Below are 17,817 nucleotides of genomic sequence, written 5' to 3'. Positions count from 1 at the left end.
CCCGCGTTTTCCGGCAAGGGGTTAACCCCCTGCGTTTCCGGCAGGGGGTCGACCCCCTGCGTTTCCGGCAGGGGGTCGACCCCTTGCCGAAAAATGTGTGTGTGTGTGGGGGGGGGGGAGTCCTTTACCTTTCTCCGGGCGGCGGGGCTTGCGGACGGTGGGACCGGCGAACGACAGGAGTGGGACCGGCGAACGACGGGAGCGCAGGAGCAGCGAAAGAAGAAAAGGAAAAGCTGTCTGGGATTAGGGTTATTCGAAACTTAGCGACGGAATTAATCCGTCGCTAAGCCCACGTAAATCAAATTTATGAAACCAGCGACGGACTATCTTCCGTCGCCAAGTCCGTCGCTAAGTAGCGACGGACTAGAGTTTGTCGCAAGAGTCATCGGCAAATGGTGCGGTCGTAACGACAAAATAGTATGTCGCAAAATCCGTCGCTAAATAGCGACGGATTGGGCGACAAACTATATTCCGTCGCTATTTTCGTATACTTCATTGATTATAGCGACGGATGTTTGTTGCTCGTTAATCCGTTGCTAACTAGCGACGGAAATATTTCGTCGCTACAGTCCGTCGCTAACAACGTATTTTCTTGTAGTGGACGTCCTCTCTTGTTCCCATACTTTTCAAAAAAATACAATTTAAAAACCTTGCATTTTAATAAAAAAGCCTATATTAATTTATTTAGTAACTTTTGACTTATGTATTTATTTTTGAAATAATTCATCCCAAAGGATTCACTAGGATGGGACGTCCAACCTTAAGGAGTTTCCTTTCTAAACCATAAATCATCGCAAAGTTTCCTCCTTGTTAGCCTTAGAATGTTTTTTTTTGTTTCTATAATTAAGAAGGTGCACCTCATAACATAATGCTATCGAATACATACCTTGCACCCACTTAAGCAGTTAAGCTTATCATTGTTTTCTATGAGTAACATTTGTTGGGTCATGGTATCATTATGACCACATCATAAAAAAAAATGTGTAAAGTTCGCCATGATTTGGAACATCCTCCCCTTTGTACATCCCATCGTAGGAGGTAGCTAAAGGATTTCGCGGCAATGATAAACAGTAACGGGAATATCGAATCCACCTGCCTTGCCCCTTTTTGGGTTTGAAAAAAAGCCCCTTACTGACCATTGAAACATACTGAAATAGCGGAGGATTCAAGAATCGCTTGCACACCAAGTTTTTGCAGAACTCACAAGAGGAAAGTCCCAGCCTATAAAATCAAAAGCCTTGCGAGTATCCAACTTAAGCAAAAAAAGAAATTGAAGAGTGCATCTTGTGAACAACTTCATGATCAATGAGACACTCCTCATGTATACATCACCAGGGGACAAATGCAAATTGTGAGCTTAAGGCGAACAACTAATACCCTTGTAATAATTTTGAGCAGGGTGCCAAATAGTGAAATCGGCCTAAATTTCTACTAGCATTCACTCCCAGATCTTTGGGTATGAGCACCGAGAGAGATTCTCCCCCTTTCAGGCAAACAAGAATTTCTATAAAAAATAATTAAAAACCTCTATAAACTCGCCTTGTCCTGTTGGTCATGCCCCTCTAAAAAACTCAATAGGGAACCCATCCACCCTCAGGGTTTTATTATTGGGGAGTTCTTATAATGCTTGCTTGATTTCATCTATCAAAAAGGCTCCACTAAAAAAATTATTCTGCCCTATGATTGAAACAATCACTTATGTTGAGTTGAGGGAGTCTTCAATCACTGAAGAGGTGAAGATGTCACTAAAATACCTTGTTGTCTCTGCCATGATTTCATCATTCTCACAAACATAACCCTTATTGACAGGGCTAAGTGATGAAAGTTCAACCTCCTTCGAGAGGAGAGGATGTGTAGAGATGGAAGAACTTGGTATTCTTATCACCACAATGCATTCAATGTACTTTGGATCTTTGCCTCCATTTAATTTTCTGCCTTAGCTCTTTCACAATCAGATGTTTTTGCCATGCACTTTCTTTATCCACCTCGAAAGTGATGTCCACTCGTTATATATCATTTTCCTTTGCATTCGGCATAGTTCTTCCTTCCAAGCTTCTATATGTTGAAATTGTGCAACCCTTTTCCCTTTGGACCATTCAATTAATTGAGCTCGTATATAATCCATTTAATTTCTTGACCAACATAAGAGCTAGCGGCTTATAATGCAGCTTCTTGCGGGTGAGCCCACCATCCTTTGATGCTTTCCACTACCTTTGGATCCCTCAACCACCATAGTTCATACCTAAATCTTTGACTGTTTGTCCATCTAACCCCAAATTCGAACATGATTGATGCATGATCCGATATACAGATAGGCCCTATATATGGTGGCCCATCCATCATGTTGACCCTCCCACCATCCCCTTCATACAAGGATCTCTTCTCCTATTCGAACATGTGAACAGGCCACTCGAGATGTGGAGATCCACCAAATTTCATTCATTGATAAAATCAGCAAATCGCTTCATACTATGCTTCAATGTAGATGTAGTTGGACCGTAAACATTGTTTAAGCCAAATTTGGTTAAGAAATCTATCATAACAATATCAACCTTTTTTTGTTTTATGAGATTTGCCAAAAAAGAGTTGTTTAATGTTCCATGCAAAATGGCTTATTCTATGCTAGTCGGATCCGAATTCAATACTACCCTTTTTTTATTTGAATTGAATGCCAATTTGATTAGCAACAAATATCGGCAGTTTTTTCAGAAAATGTGAAAAAATGCAAGAAATTGAGTGGCTGATATTTCTTTGAAAATACCAGAGATTAACTTTCAGTTTTTTTTATTTAAATTTATCTTTTAAAACTTTCCTTTGAAAATTTAATTCAATGTTTTTTTAATTCAAAAATTTGCCATTAATTTTTGCCAGAATGCAGTATTTAAAATTTTCAAAATATCGCGAGATTTTGGCTGCCGATACTTACCAAAAAAATGGTCTGTCACTGTGGCTAGGATCCGATAAGATAGGATTCAGTAAGGCCTACAACCAAACTAAATCCAAACCATTTTCCTAACCTAGTTCAAGACTCGGCTGCCCAAAATCAGGATCTTGGATCCAGGCTGGGGCACGGTCGAACCGCATACCAGATCGGGCCCCACACAAGCAGGAGCGCGACCACCGAAGGAGATTCTATCTAACGAAAACGGGGCACGCGTGGGGTTCGAACTTTCCCTCTCTCTCCTCCACGTCAGCATCAGATAGATCCAACTACTGCCCGCCGGCCACGGTGTCTTACCTGTGCCACACGCAATCCCCACGACGTCATCCTTTTTAGAGGTGGCAAATTACCATTCTACACGTAATCATTTAGAAAAGGATACGTTTATCCTCTCCCCGGCTTATGTTCATCCCACGACCACCCCTATCGTCCTATATGAAATAACCATACAATCCTTAGTTTTCTCGCAGGTTTTTCAGGACGGACGTGCTTGCATAAGGGCATTTTGGTCTGAAATTTTGGCTGCCCGTGAAGCTGGTTATGGCGCGGTTGTGACTCATGGTTTTATAGCGTGAAGCAAAAAGGTTCAAAATAACCTCTACAATGCCAACAATGACAAATTTGTCCTTTACTGCTTGTTATAAGTACCAAGTGATCGGATCGTGGTTACCAATGGGTCGACCCTATGACCCAATTCAGTTGAGCGGAACCCACTGCAATAAGTGGTTCCGTACCAAATGGGAAGACCGGGTGGAGTCTCCGGCTTTACGTTCGAGTACGTCCAATCCAAATCCGACCCGAATTTTGTCTTCACGACATGAATTTACCTTACAATAGACAGCCAAACTCCTGTCATAACGTTCATCTCTCACAATCAACCATCACGCATTAAATGACCGAAACACCCCGTTCACTCTATTTTCCTAATCACCCGAAGGGTAAAGTGGTATCTCACACGCAAATCCTTCCACAAATCTCCTCCGTCTTAACGTTAAGCCCTTGGCAAATAGTCACCACCCGCACCTCCGCTAAAGTAACTGTCACCACGGCAAAAGACAAAACTACCCAAAAAGAATTCCCGAATATCTTACCCCTAACGCGTAATCCGGTCACTTATCCAGATGATCACTGAGCCATAAGGCTGAAAAAAAGGATGAAGACGAGGGTAAAAGGATCATTTCGCCATGTACAAGAGGACCCACCCTCGCTGTCCTTCACTCTCTTGTCTGTCGCCTCTGTCCCAAACCATACAAGTCTCTCTCTCGATCTCTTTCTCTGCAACTCCCTCTCCCTCTCTCTCTGCAACTCTCTCTATCTCTGCAACCTCTCTCCCTCTCTATGCAACTCCCTCTCTCTTTCTGCAACTCTCTCTCTCTCTAGAGAAATGGAGGGATCTGAAGCGCGTCACAGGTAGTTAGGGGATCATGCCGGCATGGTGGACGAGGTCTTCTTCACCGAAGGAGGCGAAGAAGAAGAAGAAGGGCGCCGATTCCTCCAGGACGAGGCACAGCCCCAACTCCGAAAATCCCAATCCTAGCTCCCCTCCCGCAGCCGCCACCGTCCCTTTCTCCGTCGGCTTCAATTCCGCGAGGCAGAGCGATCTCAGCTCGAGTTCCGGCCCTGCGTCGGGCTTCGCATCGGAATCGGAACATCCGGCGAGCCGGACGCACCCACTCCCTAGGCCGTCCGTGTTCTCTTCCGCGGATCTGGTCTCCTCGGTCTCGAGCGAGAGCTCGTCGGGCTCGTGCTCGGATCTAGGGCTTCCATTTTTCAGGTAAACTGACAGAACGTGATTTTCTGAGTGTTTTCTCGTGATTTTTGAGTTTATTTACTAGAATTTGGAAACTTTTGGCTGTTGAATTCGTGCGAGTTCAATTTGAATTTTTTTTTCTTCGGGTATAATTATGAGATTTACGGGAATTATCAGTATTGAATTGTTCTATGGTTGATTTTGAGTGAATCTTTTTGTCAGTTCAAACAGAAGGCATGCAGTTTGCTTTCTTTAGGCGTTTGGAGTTCAGAGATCGATTCTAATCTCTCCATAATTACTCATAATTTTTATAAGGATCATGGGAATCAGATTAATTTTCAGGTTTTAGTTTATTTTGGCTTTCATGGAATTTAAATTTCCTATGATTAACTAGGTTTTTTGTTAGAGTACATATGAATTTTGTGCCTATTAATTGTTTTGAGGAGTTACATCGTTGATTTTTTTTTAGAAATTGATTATTTTTGTGTTTCTTGTGGTTATTGTATTCCTTTAGCACCCAAGTGAGATTTTTATGTTGTTAAATTGTCTACAGTAAGTGTCATTTCCATAATAGCTCAACGTTTCCTTTTACATATCTTCTGCTTTTTAAATGTTTCATGTTAAAATGTTGGTGAAATTTATTGTTTTAATTAATTGGCTGAATTTTCCATAAATTGCGTTGAAGTTGGTCGTGTTTGCAGTTAATTTTGGTGTGCTGTGGTGGAAACATGAGATTTATCAGTTTTTTTATTATCATATGTTTGAATTAGATGAGTTTTGGAAAATTCAAATTGGCCTAATTTTCCTTGGTTGATCTAATCTTTACTAGAACCGTGACAAGTATATTTTTCAAGTCATTTTTGGCTTTTGAGGATAGATTTGATCAGATTTATGATCCTTTCAGAAATTACTTTTTTGATTTCCAATTGCTTTACTCAAGAAATGGTGAACTGTAAAAGCATTTTAGTGGTAACGAGTCGGGTAGTTTTTTTATCTCCTTTTCTGATAAAATGGTTTATTTTTCTCTCTTTGAGGTAATGCTTTTTTTTGTTATTTGATGATCCTCAAAGAAAGCTGCCAGTATGCATATTATCAGTTAAGTTTACTTTTTTATTTTTATAATTTTTTCTCCAATTCATGAGAAATTTTGGTTTTTTAATCTTTTTGAATTTTTACATTATGTGAACTCTATATATTTTGCATATACTTTATTTCTTGTTGCATAGCTTTTAATTTACCATGATAACATGGAGTGTTTTTTTTATACTTTATTTCTTGTTGCATAGCTTTTAATTTACCATGATAACATGGAGTGTTTTTTTTTTTTTGCAATCGCTAAAGTATGAATGTCACATACTATTCTGTGATGTTGGCACATACTTAACTTTTTGTGCTACTTGAGAGTTGGATGATGCTTGTTTACCGTCTATTTTTGAGATTGTGGGAATTAGCAAACCATTCATTCTTTAACATTATCTGGTTTGTACTTTTACACAAGTTATATGAATATTTTGTTGTCCATTGAATTTTGAGGTTGCAACATATGATTATATTGCATTTTTTAACAGTAACATGGCTGTTTCTTTTATTTTCTTTTTGAACAAAAAGGATGACGTAACTATAGCAGTTCATAATGTGACATGAACTTCATGGCACTTCATAAGCAGCTGGATATTTTGCACTAAGTTTCTTTATCAAATAGTAGCTCATTGTATTTGCAGTGAAATAATACATTTTGTAAGTTTTCTTACTTTGCTTGTTCTTTTACAATTTTTTTCTAACAAATTAAATTTGTTTTCCAAGAGACAGAAGTCCAGGCCCAGGCCTACGGGCACATGGTGCTTCCACGCCTCCTTTGCATTCACGTTCAGAATCTCCGAGATCAAAACAAGAGGACAGCAGGTTTCAGTGTCATCCTTTACCACTTCCTCCAAGTTTTCCTTGCTCTCCTACTTCACCAACGCAGCATTGTTCCGCTAGTTCTTCTACTTCACCTACATCACATAGTTCTACAAGGTCCGGACTTTCAAAGAATAGTTGCACAAACAGTGATCTCAAGTCGATGTGGAAGAAAGGAAGACTTCTGGGAAGAGGAACATTTGGGCATGTTTATGTTGGATTCAATAGGTAATTGTGTTTCCTTGTGATCAACTCTTAAAAAAATTGAATTCCTTTAATGTTTTTGCTGCTATTCTTTGCTTCTGTTTGTTGTATTTGCTAGAGATTTGCAAGTTCTGTATGCTTAATGAGTACTATATCATATGTAGATCACACAGCAAGGACTTCTCTTGTATAGAACATGTTACCTCATCTATGACTAATGCAGGTAGATCCTTAATGTAGTCCTGCCTTGACCAGGAATGCACTCATCTCCCCATGCATGGATTTATGCTAATTCCAACTCTAAATATATTCTTTGAATAAGATGTGATTTTCTTTGTGATCATTGACCAGATAAGTTGGTCTTGAAATTTTATGTGTATGATTTCTCTAAAACAAAGAAAGCTGTATGCATCTTTTCCTTAGTTGTCGAAAGCAGTAGGCGGAGCCTAGGCGAAAGACCCCTAAAAGGCCTAGTCGGGACCAAAAGAAAAAAATGTTGAAAAAGTAAAAAGTATCACAATAAATTGTTAAATTTAGGTAACAAACACATGATTGTGACTATGAATGAAGTATAAGTGTGCACTTCAGCATAATATAATTGCATAACATTGAACATAAACATAAACAATTTGAATATATATATATAAACACTGATTATATAACTGAGAAACAGTTTATATTATATATAAATTATCTATTATATATGTGAAAACACAGAATATATATATATATATATATATATAACTAAAAAACAGATTGCATATAAATTATATAATATATATTTGTGAAAAAGACAATCTAGTGGAGGGGTGAGAGGAGGAAGAAGAAGAAAAGGAGAAGGAAAAAAAAGGGAAGAAGGAAAAAGTGGAAAAAAGGAAAGGGGAGAAAAGAAGGAAAAGAGGGTGTGAGGTCAGAGGAGGAAGAAAAAGAAGCGGAGAAGAAAAAAACAACAAGAAAAAAAGAAAAGGGAAGAAGAAGGGAAAAAGAAGAAAATGAAAAAAAGAGGGTACAGGGCGTGAGGTCAGTGGAGGAAGAAAAAGAAGAGGAGAAAACAAAACCAAGAAAAAAAAAGGAAAGGAAAAAGGAAAGAAGAAGATGGTGGAAAAATAGGAAAAGAAGAATAAGAAAAGAAGAGCAGGAGGAAGAAGAAACGAAGAAGAGGAGAAAAAAAGGAAGAAAGAAAAAAAGAATATCAGGTCTTCTTCTTCTCGCAACCATGATCTGAGAGAGAGAGAGAGAGAACAAAAAAGGGGAAGGGTTCTTCTTCTTGCAGCCATGACCCCCGCGCGTGCACAAGAGAGAGAGAGAGGCTAGGCCCTTCCCCCTTTATATTTGCCTTAATAGGGGTGAAAACGGGTCAAACACGGGCCAGATCTAAATCTGAATCTGAAATAAAACATGGATTTAAATGTAGATCGAATATCAGATCCATTTTCAACCCAACAAAATAAAAAAATTACATATGTGTCCCTTCACTACACTCCCAACGAAGTAGTGATGGGAGTCTATTGAAGCTTGGTGAGCAAGAAATACCGGTGGATGATTGTTTCAAATATTTGGGATCTATCATTCAAAAGTATGGAGAAATTGATGGAGATGTAAATCATAGGATAAAGGTTGGGTAGATGAAATGGAAGAGTGCAACTGGAGTGTTGTGCGATTGTAGAATGCCATTGCGGTTGAAGGGAAAGTTTTATAAGACGACTATTAGGCCCGCTTTACTATATGGTACGGAATGTTGGGCTGCCAAGAGACATCATATTCAAAAAATGAGTGTAGCTGAGATGGATGTGTGAAAATACAATAAAAGATAAGATTCGGAACGAGGAGATACGTAAGAAGGTAGGCGTTGCACCTATTGAAAATAAGATGAGAGAGAATCGTTTACGGTGGTTTGGACATATTCGGCGAAGGCCTAATGATGCTCCAGTTAGAAGGATGGAGAAATGGAAAAATATATTAGTTAAAAGAGGTCGAGGTAGGCCCTTGAAGACATGGATGGAGGTGATAGGAAAGGATATGAATGCTTTGAACCTCACCGAGGACATGGCATTGGATAAAAATGATTGGAGGAGAAGGATTCATGTGGAAGACCCAGAATGATTTTCTTTTTTGGTTCATATTGCCGACCCCAATTGTTTTGGGATGAAGGCGTAGTTGTTGTTGTACATATGTGTCCCTTCAGCCTAGGCAGCCCCTAGTCAAGAAAAAAGCCCCCCCCCCCCCCAACCCATAAGCCCAAGCGGTGGGGTTGTGCCTAGGACGCCTAGGCGCCGCTTTTGACAACTAAGATCTTTTTCTTTTCTCTTAAAAAGTGTTGCCTTCATAAGAAGATGGTTTATGTTGATTTATGTTATTTTAAAGAAAGTGTACCTTTTTCTTTTTTTCAACTACCACTTTCTACTACATAGCACTGTAATGAAGTATGCAAAAATATAAAGAATGCTAAATGCATTCACAATTTCCAACAACCGAGAAATATCAAAAGAGAGCAATACACAAGTCCACTATGGGACAATACATACACAAGCACAACTAAAATAAAAAGACTCTTTTATTGAAAGGGTGAGCATGAAAAATGCTTAAGGAATACAAGGGGTCACACCCCTATTTATACAAAGAGAGATGGCTGAAAAAGGAGCCAAAAGGGGGGCTCCCAAAGAGTCGTTGGGAGCCCCCAACGATCACATTTGTGACCGTTGGGGGCCCCAATGATTCTATTGTGGGCCCCCCTTTTGGCTTGAATTCAAAATAAAAAAGATAAAAAAAAGAAAAAGGAAAAAAAAAGAAAAAAATACATTGCTATTAAAACAATGTGAAAAGACTATAATACCCCTATCGGGTATTATAGTCTTATACATATGATTTAACACCCCCCCCCTCAAACTTTACAAGGTGATGACGGAAAGTTTGTCAAGGAGAAACATAAAGCGAGACGTAGGAAGTGCTTTAGTGAAAAAATTCGCTAACTGATATTCTGATGTGACATATGGCAATGCAACTGTTCTACGTAGATACTCATCTCGAATATAGTGGCAATCCATTTCAATATGTTTGGTCCGTTCATGGAAGGTGTGATTGCTGACAATATAAATGACACTTTTATTATCGCAACACAGTTTTGAGGCGCCAGTAATGTCTATTCCCATATCTTTGAGAAGACTTCGAAGCCACACAAGTTCCATTGTAGTAGTTGCTATAGCCCGGTACTCAACTTTAGTAGAGGATATTGAGAGTTTCTATTGCTTCTTGCATCTCCAAGCAATTAAAGAATCTCCTAAAAAAGACACAAAAGTCAGTAGTTGAGATTCTATCATTAGCATTACCTCCCCAATCTGCATCAGTATAAGCAAGTAACTTTAACGAAGAAGAGGAGAATAGAAATAGCCCTTTAGTTTTAGTATTTTTGATGTATCGGATGATCCGGAACACAACACTCATATGCACAGTTGTAGGGGCATGCTGAAATTGGCTAGCAGAGTGAACAACATGAGCGATGTCAGGTCTGGTGATAATAAGATATGTGAGAGATCCAATGAGTTGTCTGTATGGTGTGGGATCTTCTAGAAGAACCTCATTCTCCAACCTTAATTTTGCATTGATTACTTCTTGAGTCTCCACCTTTTTATCATCTGAAATACCAGACTTGACACATATATCTGCAACAAGTTTCATTTGTGACAATATATATCCTCGGAGAGAATATGCAACCTCAATGCCAAGAAAATATCGAAGAAAACCTAAAGCAGACATGTCAAAACTATCTTTTTAGCATATTTTTAACATTAACAATATTATGTTGATCATTTTTTGTGATAATCATGTCATCAACATAAAGCAACAAGATAACAATATTCGTACCTACACTTTTCACAAAGAGAGCAGTGTCAATATAACACGAACGAAAACTCGATTTGTTCATGATATCACTAAATCAATCATACCAAGCCTTGGGGGTTTGCTTAAGACCATATAAGGCTTTTAAAAGTTTAAGAGTTTGACCTTATCCAATGTAAACTCCAGGTGGCGGATCCATATAGACTTCTTCAATTAGATTTTTATTTAAAAATGCATTATTCATATCAAGTTGATATATAGGCTATTTCTTGGTTGATGCGACAGCTATTAAAGTTCTAACACTTGTCATTCTGGCTACAGGTGCAAATGTTTTCTCGTAGTCAATTCCATATTCCTGCGCATATCCTTTAGCCACTAATCTAGCTTTATATCTTTCTAAGGATCCATCGTTTTTTGTTTTAACCTTAAAGACCCATCGACATCCAATAGATTTTTTATGAGGAGGTAGGGTTACAATTTTCCAAGTATTGGCCTTTTTTAAGGCATCTAACTCAATTTCTATGGCTTCAACCCAATGTGGTATAGTTTTGGCTTGATTATAATGAGTCAGTTCATAATATGAATGTAGTGTTAACAAACATGTTTGATAGCTAGGAGTAAGAGACTCATATGACACAAACCTATTAGGTGGGATTGATTCTCTAGAAGATCTTCTAATAGGATTTTCTTCTGAAGATTCAGTGAGATGAGAAAATTTCTCCAGGGCACTGACAGGCCTTTCTTGATCTCTTCTGGTATAAACATTAATGTTTTCATTACTGATATCACCATTAGATGGTGATATATCAATATTGGATACATCACATATATCCTCTATATCTTCAAGATGATTCATGGAATCATCATATTCATCATCAATAAGGTCATGTAGAAACATGTAATCAACTTTATTTTGGTTATCTAACTTTTCAAATTCATTCTTATCTTTCAAAAATGTTACATCTTTTGAAACATAATTTGTTATTTTTAAATCAAAACATCTATAGCCTTTTTTATTTTTTTCATAACCTAGAAAAACACATTCAATTGCTTTTGGAGATAACTTGTCTCTCTTATGCAAGAGAACAAAACATTTACAACCAAAGATGCGAAGACGATTGAAGTCAGGAGGGAATTTAAAAAGTTTTCATATGGAGAGGCATTCTTTAGTTTAGAAGAAGACATTCTATTAATCAAATATGTTGACGTTAAGACTGGTTCGGCCCAAAAGCTTTTTGGAATATTTTTAGATACAAGTAAAGTTCTAGCAGTTTCGATAATATGCCTATGTTTTCTTTCCGCTAGTCCATTTTGTTGTGAAGTCCTAGGACACAACTTCTGATGACAAATTCTATTTTGTTTTAAATAATTTTAAAATTCAATAGACAAGTATTTTCCACCAGAATCAGATCTGAGAATGGATATATTACTTTGAAATTGATTTTATATTTTTATATGAAATTCTTTAAAAAAGGAAAACACTTCTGATTTATGACTAAGGAGGTAAATCCAAACATATCTCGTGAAGTCATCGATGAAAGTGACATAATAAGAGTAACCACCTTTAGACATAACCGGAGATGGACCCCAAACATCCGAGTGCACCAATTCAAAAGGTCTTGAAGAGAGAAAAATTCTAGTTGGAAATGGAATAGATTTCATTTTCCCAAAAATGCAATCTTTGCAATAGATGTCTTTTTCCTTACAAAATTTGTTTCTAAATGGAAAAAGATACATTTTCAAATAACTTGGATGTCCAAGTCTTTTATGCCAAGTTTCAATGTTTTTATCTTGGACATAAGTGCAAAAAGAGTTTATAGGAAGGTTTAGATGATCCACATAGTAGAAGTCTCATTTCCTATGGCCTTGTCCAATTCGCTTCCCGGACTGGAGATCCTGCACATAGCATCCATTAGATGAGAAAGATATTTCACATACATGGTCGGCAATTTGGGAAACTAAAAAAAGATTTAGATTTAATTTTGGAACAACTCTAACTTTTAGAACAAAAAGATTTTGAGAATTTTTAGAATCAAGAGTTTCAATACTTGTGATTTTTAAAAAAGTTTCATTAACCGTGGAAACACATGAACCTCTTGAATTGGTGCATACATCGGTTAATGCATTCTCATGTGGGGTCATATGAAATGAGGCTCCGGAGTCTAAGATCCAAGAATACGTACCGAGAGGTGAAGTAGATGTAATGGCCGCACCTGATGTAGAGGAAGTGACTTTGAGAATTTATTGAAGAGCCATAGAAATTTGACCAAGCGTTTCTTTGAGGTTTCCGCTCTTGCTTTCATCTTCTTTGGTAGTAGATTCTTTAAGAGAAGCCACCTTAGGCTTGAATGTCCCATTTAGTTTCGGGCAAACGGGTTTAATGTATCCTGACTCATGGCAATGATGACATACAATAATTTTTCTTTCTCCACCATAGTTGCCTTGCTTTTTAAAGTGAGGTGGTTTGTATGTTTTGACATTGTTGTCGGGTTTGGATACGACAAGCACTTCATCAATGCTTTTACTCATGCCAAGCCTAGTTTCTTCTTGAGTAATTTCGGCTATGACATCTTCAATAGGAGAAAAAATAGATCTATGGAGGAATGAAAACCTAACTTGCTCAAATTCGGGACGTGGACCAAACAAAAATTGGAACAATCGATCTTGTTACATTTGTTTTTGTCTTAGTTCAATATCCTCTATAGAAACCCATTTTGGCTCTAAAAGAGTCAACTCATCCCATAAAGGGTTTAGAGCACTATAGTAATCTTGAATGCTCATATCCTAGTTCTAACCTTTTTCTTGTAAGAAATGGGCTCTTGCAAGATCTTTTTTGGATATACATACCCTTCATAAAAAACCAAACCTCGTTGTCTTGGCGAAATTTGACAATATTTGCACATACCTTGAGTTCTACATTGTTCATAAACCATGCTAGGATTTTTGCATGGTTGGTCCCCCAATCTTCTACTTTTCTTTGATGATCTTCAATAGCTTTGACGCGAGCATCTCTCTCAAGAGTTTTTTTTTAACCTCCTTCAATCTTGGTGAGCTCAAGTTGAGGTTCCGGAATGGACCCCATTACATAGCCCAAAAGTTTTTTCCTTTTGAGGTTATTCTCCATTGCGGATGTCAACATTATGTAATTTTTGCCATTTAGCTTGAATGATAGATCGATCTTAGCCTCCATTGCTTCAATAAGGAAGTATGAGAATAAAAGAGAGAGAGAGTCACAACTTTACCTTATAAGAGTCGAGTGGCTCTGATACCATGTAATGAAGTATGTGGAAATATAAAAAATGCTAAATGCATTCACAATCTCCAACAACCGAGAAATATCAAAAGAGAGCAATGCACAAGTCCACTACGGGACAATATATACACAAGCACAACTAAAATAAAAAGACTATTTTATTGAAGGAGTGAGCATGAAAAATGCTTAAGGAATACAAGGGGTCACACCCCTATTTATACAAAGAGAGAGGGTTGAAAAAGGAGCCAAAAGGGGGGCTCCCAAAGAGTCGTTGGGGGGGGGGGGGGGTGTAATGAAATAAGCGGAAGTAACCAAGAATGCTAAAGCATTCACTATGTCCCACACGGACAAGTGCAACAAGCACAAGAGAGAAAATCCACTAAGGGATATACAAAGGGCCTTATAAAAAAGGCTACACACATAAAAAATAATATCACTATTATTGAAGAGGAGCTCTCAAGAGCAATACAACATACATGGGGGGTTCCCCCTATTTATAAGAAGAGGAGACCAAAGGGGCTCCCAATAGAGTCGTTGGGAGCCCCCAACGGTCACACAACGACTCCATTGTGGGGCCCCTTTTCGGTATCCAAAAAATACAAAAATAAAATTAAAAAGAAAAATAAAAAATAGTGAAATACGAGAAACAAAATAAGTACCCCTATGGGGTACTTTGTGAAATGACCATAATACCCCTATCGGGTATTATGGTATTATTACATATGTTTTAACACCCCCCCTCAAACTTTACGGGGGAATGACCGAAAGTTTGCCAAGGAGGAACAAGAAGCGAGGAGCAGGCAGGGCTTTGGTGAAGAAATCGGCAAGTTGATATTCTGAAGTGACATATGGCAGTGTTACTGTCCCACGAAGATATTCATCACGTACATAATGACAGTCCATTTCAATATGTTTCGTCCTCTCATGGAAAGTGTGGTTGCTGGCAATGTAGATAGCACTTTTGTTGTCGCAACAAAGCTTCGAAGCCCCGGTAATTTCGACTCCCATATCTTGAAGAAGACTTCGAAGCCACACCAGCTCCATTGTAGTGGTTGCCATAGCCCTGTATTCTGCTTCAGTAGAAGACAATGAGACTTTCTGCTGTTTCTTGCACCTCCAAGCAATTAGCGAATCTCCTAGGAACACACAAAAGCCAGTAGTTGAGATTCGATCATTTGGGTTTCCTCCCCAGTCAGCATCAGTATAAGCTAGTAAATCTAAGGAAGAGATTGAGGATAGGAATAGCCCTTTAGTCAAAGTATTTTTAATATATCGAATGATCCGGAGCACAGCACTCATATGCACAGATGTAGGAGCATGCTGAAATTGGCTTGCAGAGTGCACAGCATGAGCAATATCGGGCCTGGTGATAGTCAGATAGGTGAGGGAGCCTATGAGTTGCCTGTAGGGCGTAGGATCGTCCAGCATAACTCCATCCTCCAGTCGTAGTTTAGCATTGATAACCTCGGGAGTCTCCACCTTTTTATCATCTGAAATCCCAGATTTGGAACATATGTCGGCAGCAAGCTTCATCTGTGACAGTATATACCCTCGAGGAGAGTATGCAACTTCTATACCAAGAAAGTACTTGAGAAAACCCAGATCAGACATATCAAAATTATGTTTTAACATATTTTTAACTTTAAGAATACCGCTTTCATCATTGCCAGTGATGATCATATCATCAACATAAAGTAGAAGGATGATGATACTATTACCTGCATTTTTAACAAAAAGAGCAGTGTCAGTATAACATGAGCGAAATCCCAATTGTAACATGATAGCACTAAATCTATCATACCAAGCCTTAGGGGCTTGTTTAAGACCATATAAGGCTTTTAATAACCGAAGGGTTTGACCTTGATTAACACTGATTCCCGGCGGAGGGTCCATATATACTTCTTCATTCAACTGACCATTAAGAAAGGCGTTTTTAACATCTAATTGGAATATAGGCCATTTCTTAGATGATGCTACCGCAATTAAAGTTCTAACGCTTGTCATGCGAGCCACGGGAGCAAAAGTCTCCTCATAATCGATGCCATATTCTTGTGAGTATCCCTTAGCAACTAATCTAGCTTTATAGCGCTCTAGGGAACCATCACTTTTTGTTTTGACTTTGTAGACCCATCGACATCCTATAGCTTTCTTATTTGGAGGAAGGTGAACTATTTCCCAAGTTTTAGCTTTATTTAAAGCATCTAGTTCAACTTTCATTGCTTCAACCCAATGAGGTATACTTTTTGCTTGATTATAATGGGAGGGTTCATAGTAAGAATGCAAGGCTATTAGACAAGCTCTATATTTAGGTGAAAGAGTTTCATATGAGACAAACCTATTAGGTGGAATTGATTCTCTAGAAGAACGCCTAAGGGAGGTTTCTTCTAGGGGTTCATTAAGCCGCAAGAATTTTTCTAAAGCACTAATAGATTGGGCTTCCTCACGCCGAGTGTATACTTGGAGATTGTCACCATTAGTTGGTGATACATCATCATCATGAGAATCATGAGTATTTTCTAAAATTTCCGGATGACTCAAAGAGTCATCATTTGAATCTTCTAAAAGATCATTGATAAACATATAATCAATTTCATTTGATTTTTCCAATATGTCAAATCCATTTTCATCTTCTAAAAAGGTTACATCTTTGGAGACAAATAACTTATTGTTTTTATGATCAAAGCATCTATAGCCTTTTTGATTTTCACCATATCCTAAAAATACACATTCTATTGCTTTAGGTGACAATTTATCTCTTTTATGTAAAAGAACAAAGCATTTACACCAAAAAATCCGAAGACGATTGTAGTCGGGTGTCATATTAAAAAGTTTTTCATAAGGAGAGATATTATTCAATTTTGAAGATGGCATCCTATTGATTAAGTAGGTGGAGGTTAACACGGCTTCGGCCCAAAAATTTTTAGGAATATTTTTAGAAATGAGTAAGGATCTAGTGGTTTCCAAAATATGCCTATGTTTTCTTTCCGCTAGACCGTTTTGTTGAGGAGTTCTTGGGCAAGATTTTTGATGACAAATGCCATGTTGTTTTAGATATGCTTGAAAATCATTTGATAAGTACTCTCCACCCGAATCGGATCTAAGAATGGATATTTGACTTTGAAATTGATTTTGAATTTTTGCATGGAATTCTTTAAAGAAGTTAAAAACTTCCGATTTAAAGTTAAGAAAATAAATCCATACATATCTAGTATAATCATCAATAAAAGTAACATAATATGAATAACCACCTTTAGATAGAACCGGAGATGACCCCCAAACATCGGAATGCACCAATTCAAAAGGTCTTGTTGTCACAAAGGATCTAATAGGAAAAGGAGTAGACTTCATTTTGCCAAAAATGCAATCTTTGCAATTGATATCTTTTTCTTTACAAAACTTGTGTCCAAAAGGAAAAAGATACATTTTAGAGTAACTTGGATGTCCAAGCCTTTTATGCCAAGTTTCAATATTTTTGTCTTGGACATAAGTACAAAATGAGGTATTTGGAAGTATTAAATTATCCATAAAATAAAGGTCGCCCTTCCTATGGCCTTGCCCAATCCGCTTCCCGGACCGGAGATCCTGCATAAAGCACCCTTGGGATGAGAAAGATATTTCACATCCATGGTCGGCTATTTGAGAAACGGAAAAGAGGTTAAGATTTAATTTTGGAACTATTCTAACTTTTGGAACAAGGAAATTTTGAACATTTTTAGAATCAAGAGTTCCAACACCATTTATTTTGAGAAAAGTTCCATCGGCCGTAGAGACACAAGACATTTTTGAATTGGTGTGCACATTGGTTAATGCATTTTCATGAGGGGTCATGTGAAAAGAAGCTCCGGAATCTAAAATCCAAGAGTACGTACCGGGAGGTGATGATGAGGCAATGGCGGCACCGGAGGTGGAAGAAGTGACCTTTAAAATTTGTTG

General features: G+C 38.0%; 1 protein-coding gene across 2 annotated transcripts in view; it reads left to right on the top strand.

Moving 5' to 3' along the window:
- Positions 1 to 4,190: 4,190 nt before the first annotated feature.
- LOC149838252 (mitogen-activated protein kinase kinase kinase 3-like) overlaps positions 4,191 to 17,817 on the top strand; it is a 41,378-nt gene continuing 27,751 nt past the window's right edge. Inside the window, exons 1-2 of one of the 2 annotated variants that reach the window (XM_090006475.1) lie at positions 4,191 to 4,715; positions 6,501 to 6,818. In XM_090006475.1, the coding sequence (XP_089862601.1) occupies positions 4,366 to 4,715; positions 6,501 to 6,818 (668 nt within the window). In that variant the 5' untranslated portion in view covers positions 4,191 to 4,365. Of the gene's footprint in view, positions 4,716 to 6,494; positions 6,819 to 17,817 lie in introns of both variants that reach the window. The other variant, XM_090006474.1, reaches the window with a different exon arrangement.

Source organism: Nuphar pumila, chromosome 5 (assembly GCF_984573655.1).
Source record: "Nuphar pumila chromosome 5, dmNupPumi1.hap1.1, whole genome shotgun sequence".
Classification (NCBI taxonomy): Eukaryota; Viridiplantae; Streptophyta; class Magnoliopsida; order Nymphaeales; family Nymphaeaceae; genus Nuphar; species Nuphar pumila.
This window is presented reverse-complemented; position numbering and strand designations above follow the sequence as displayed.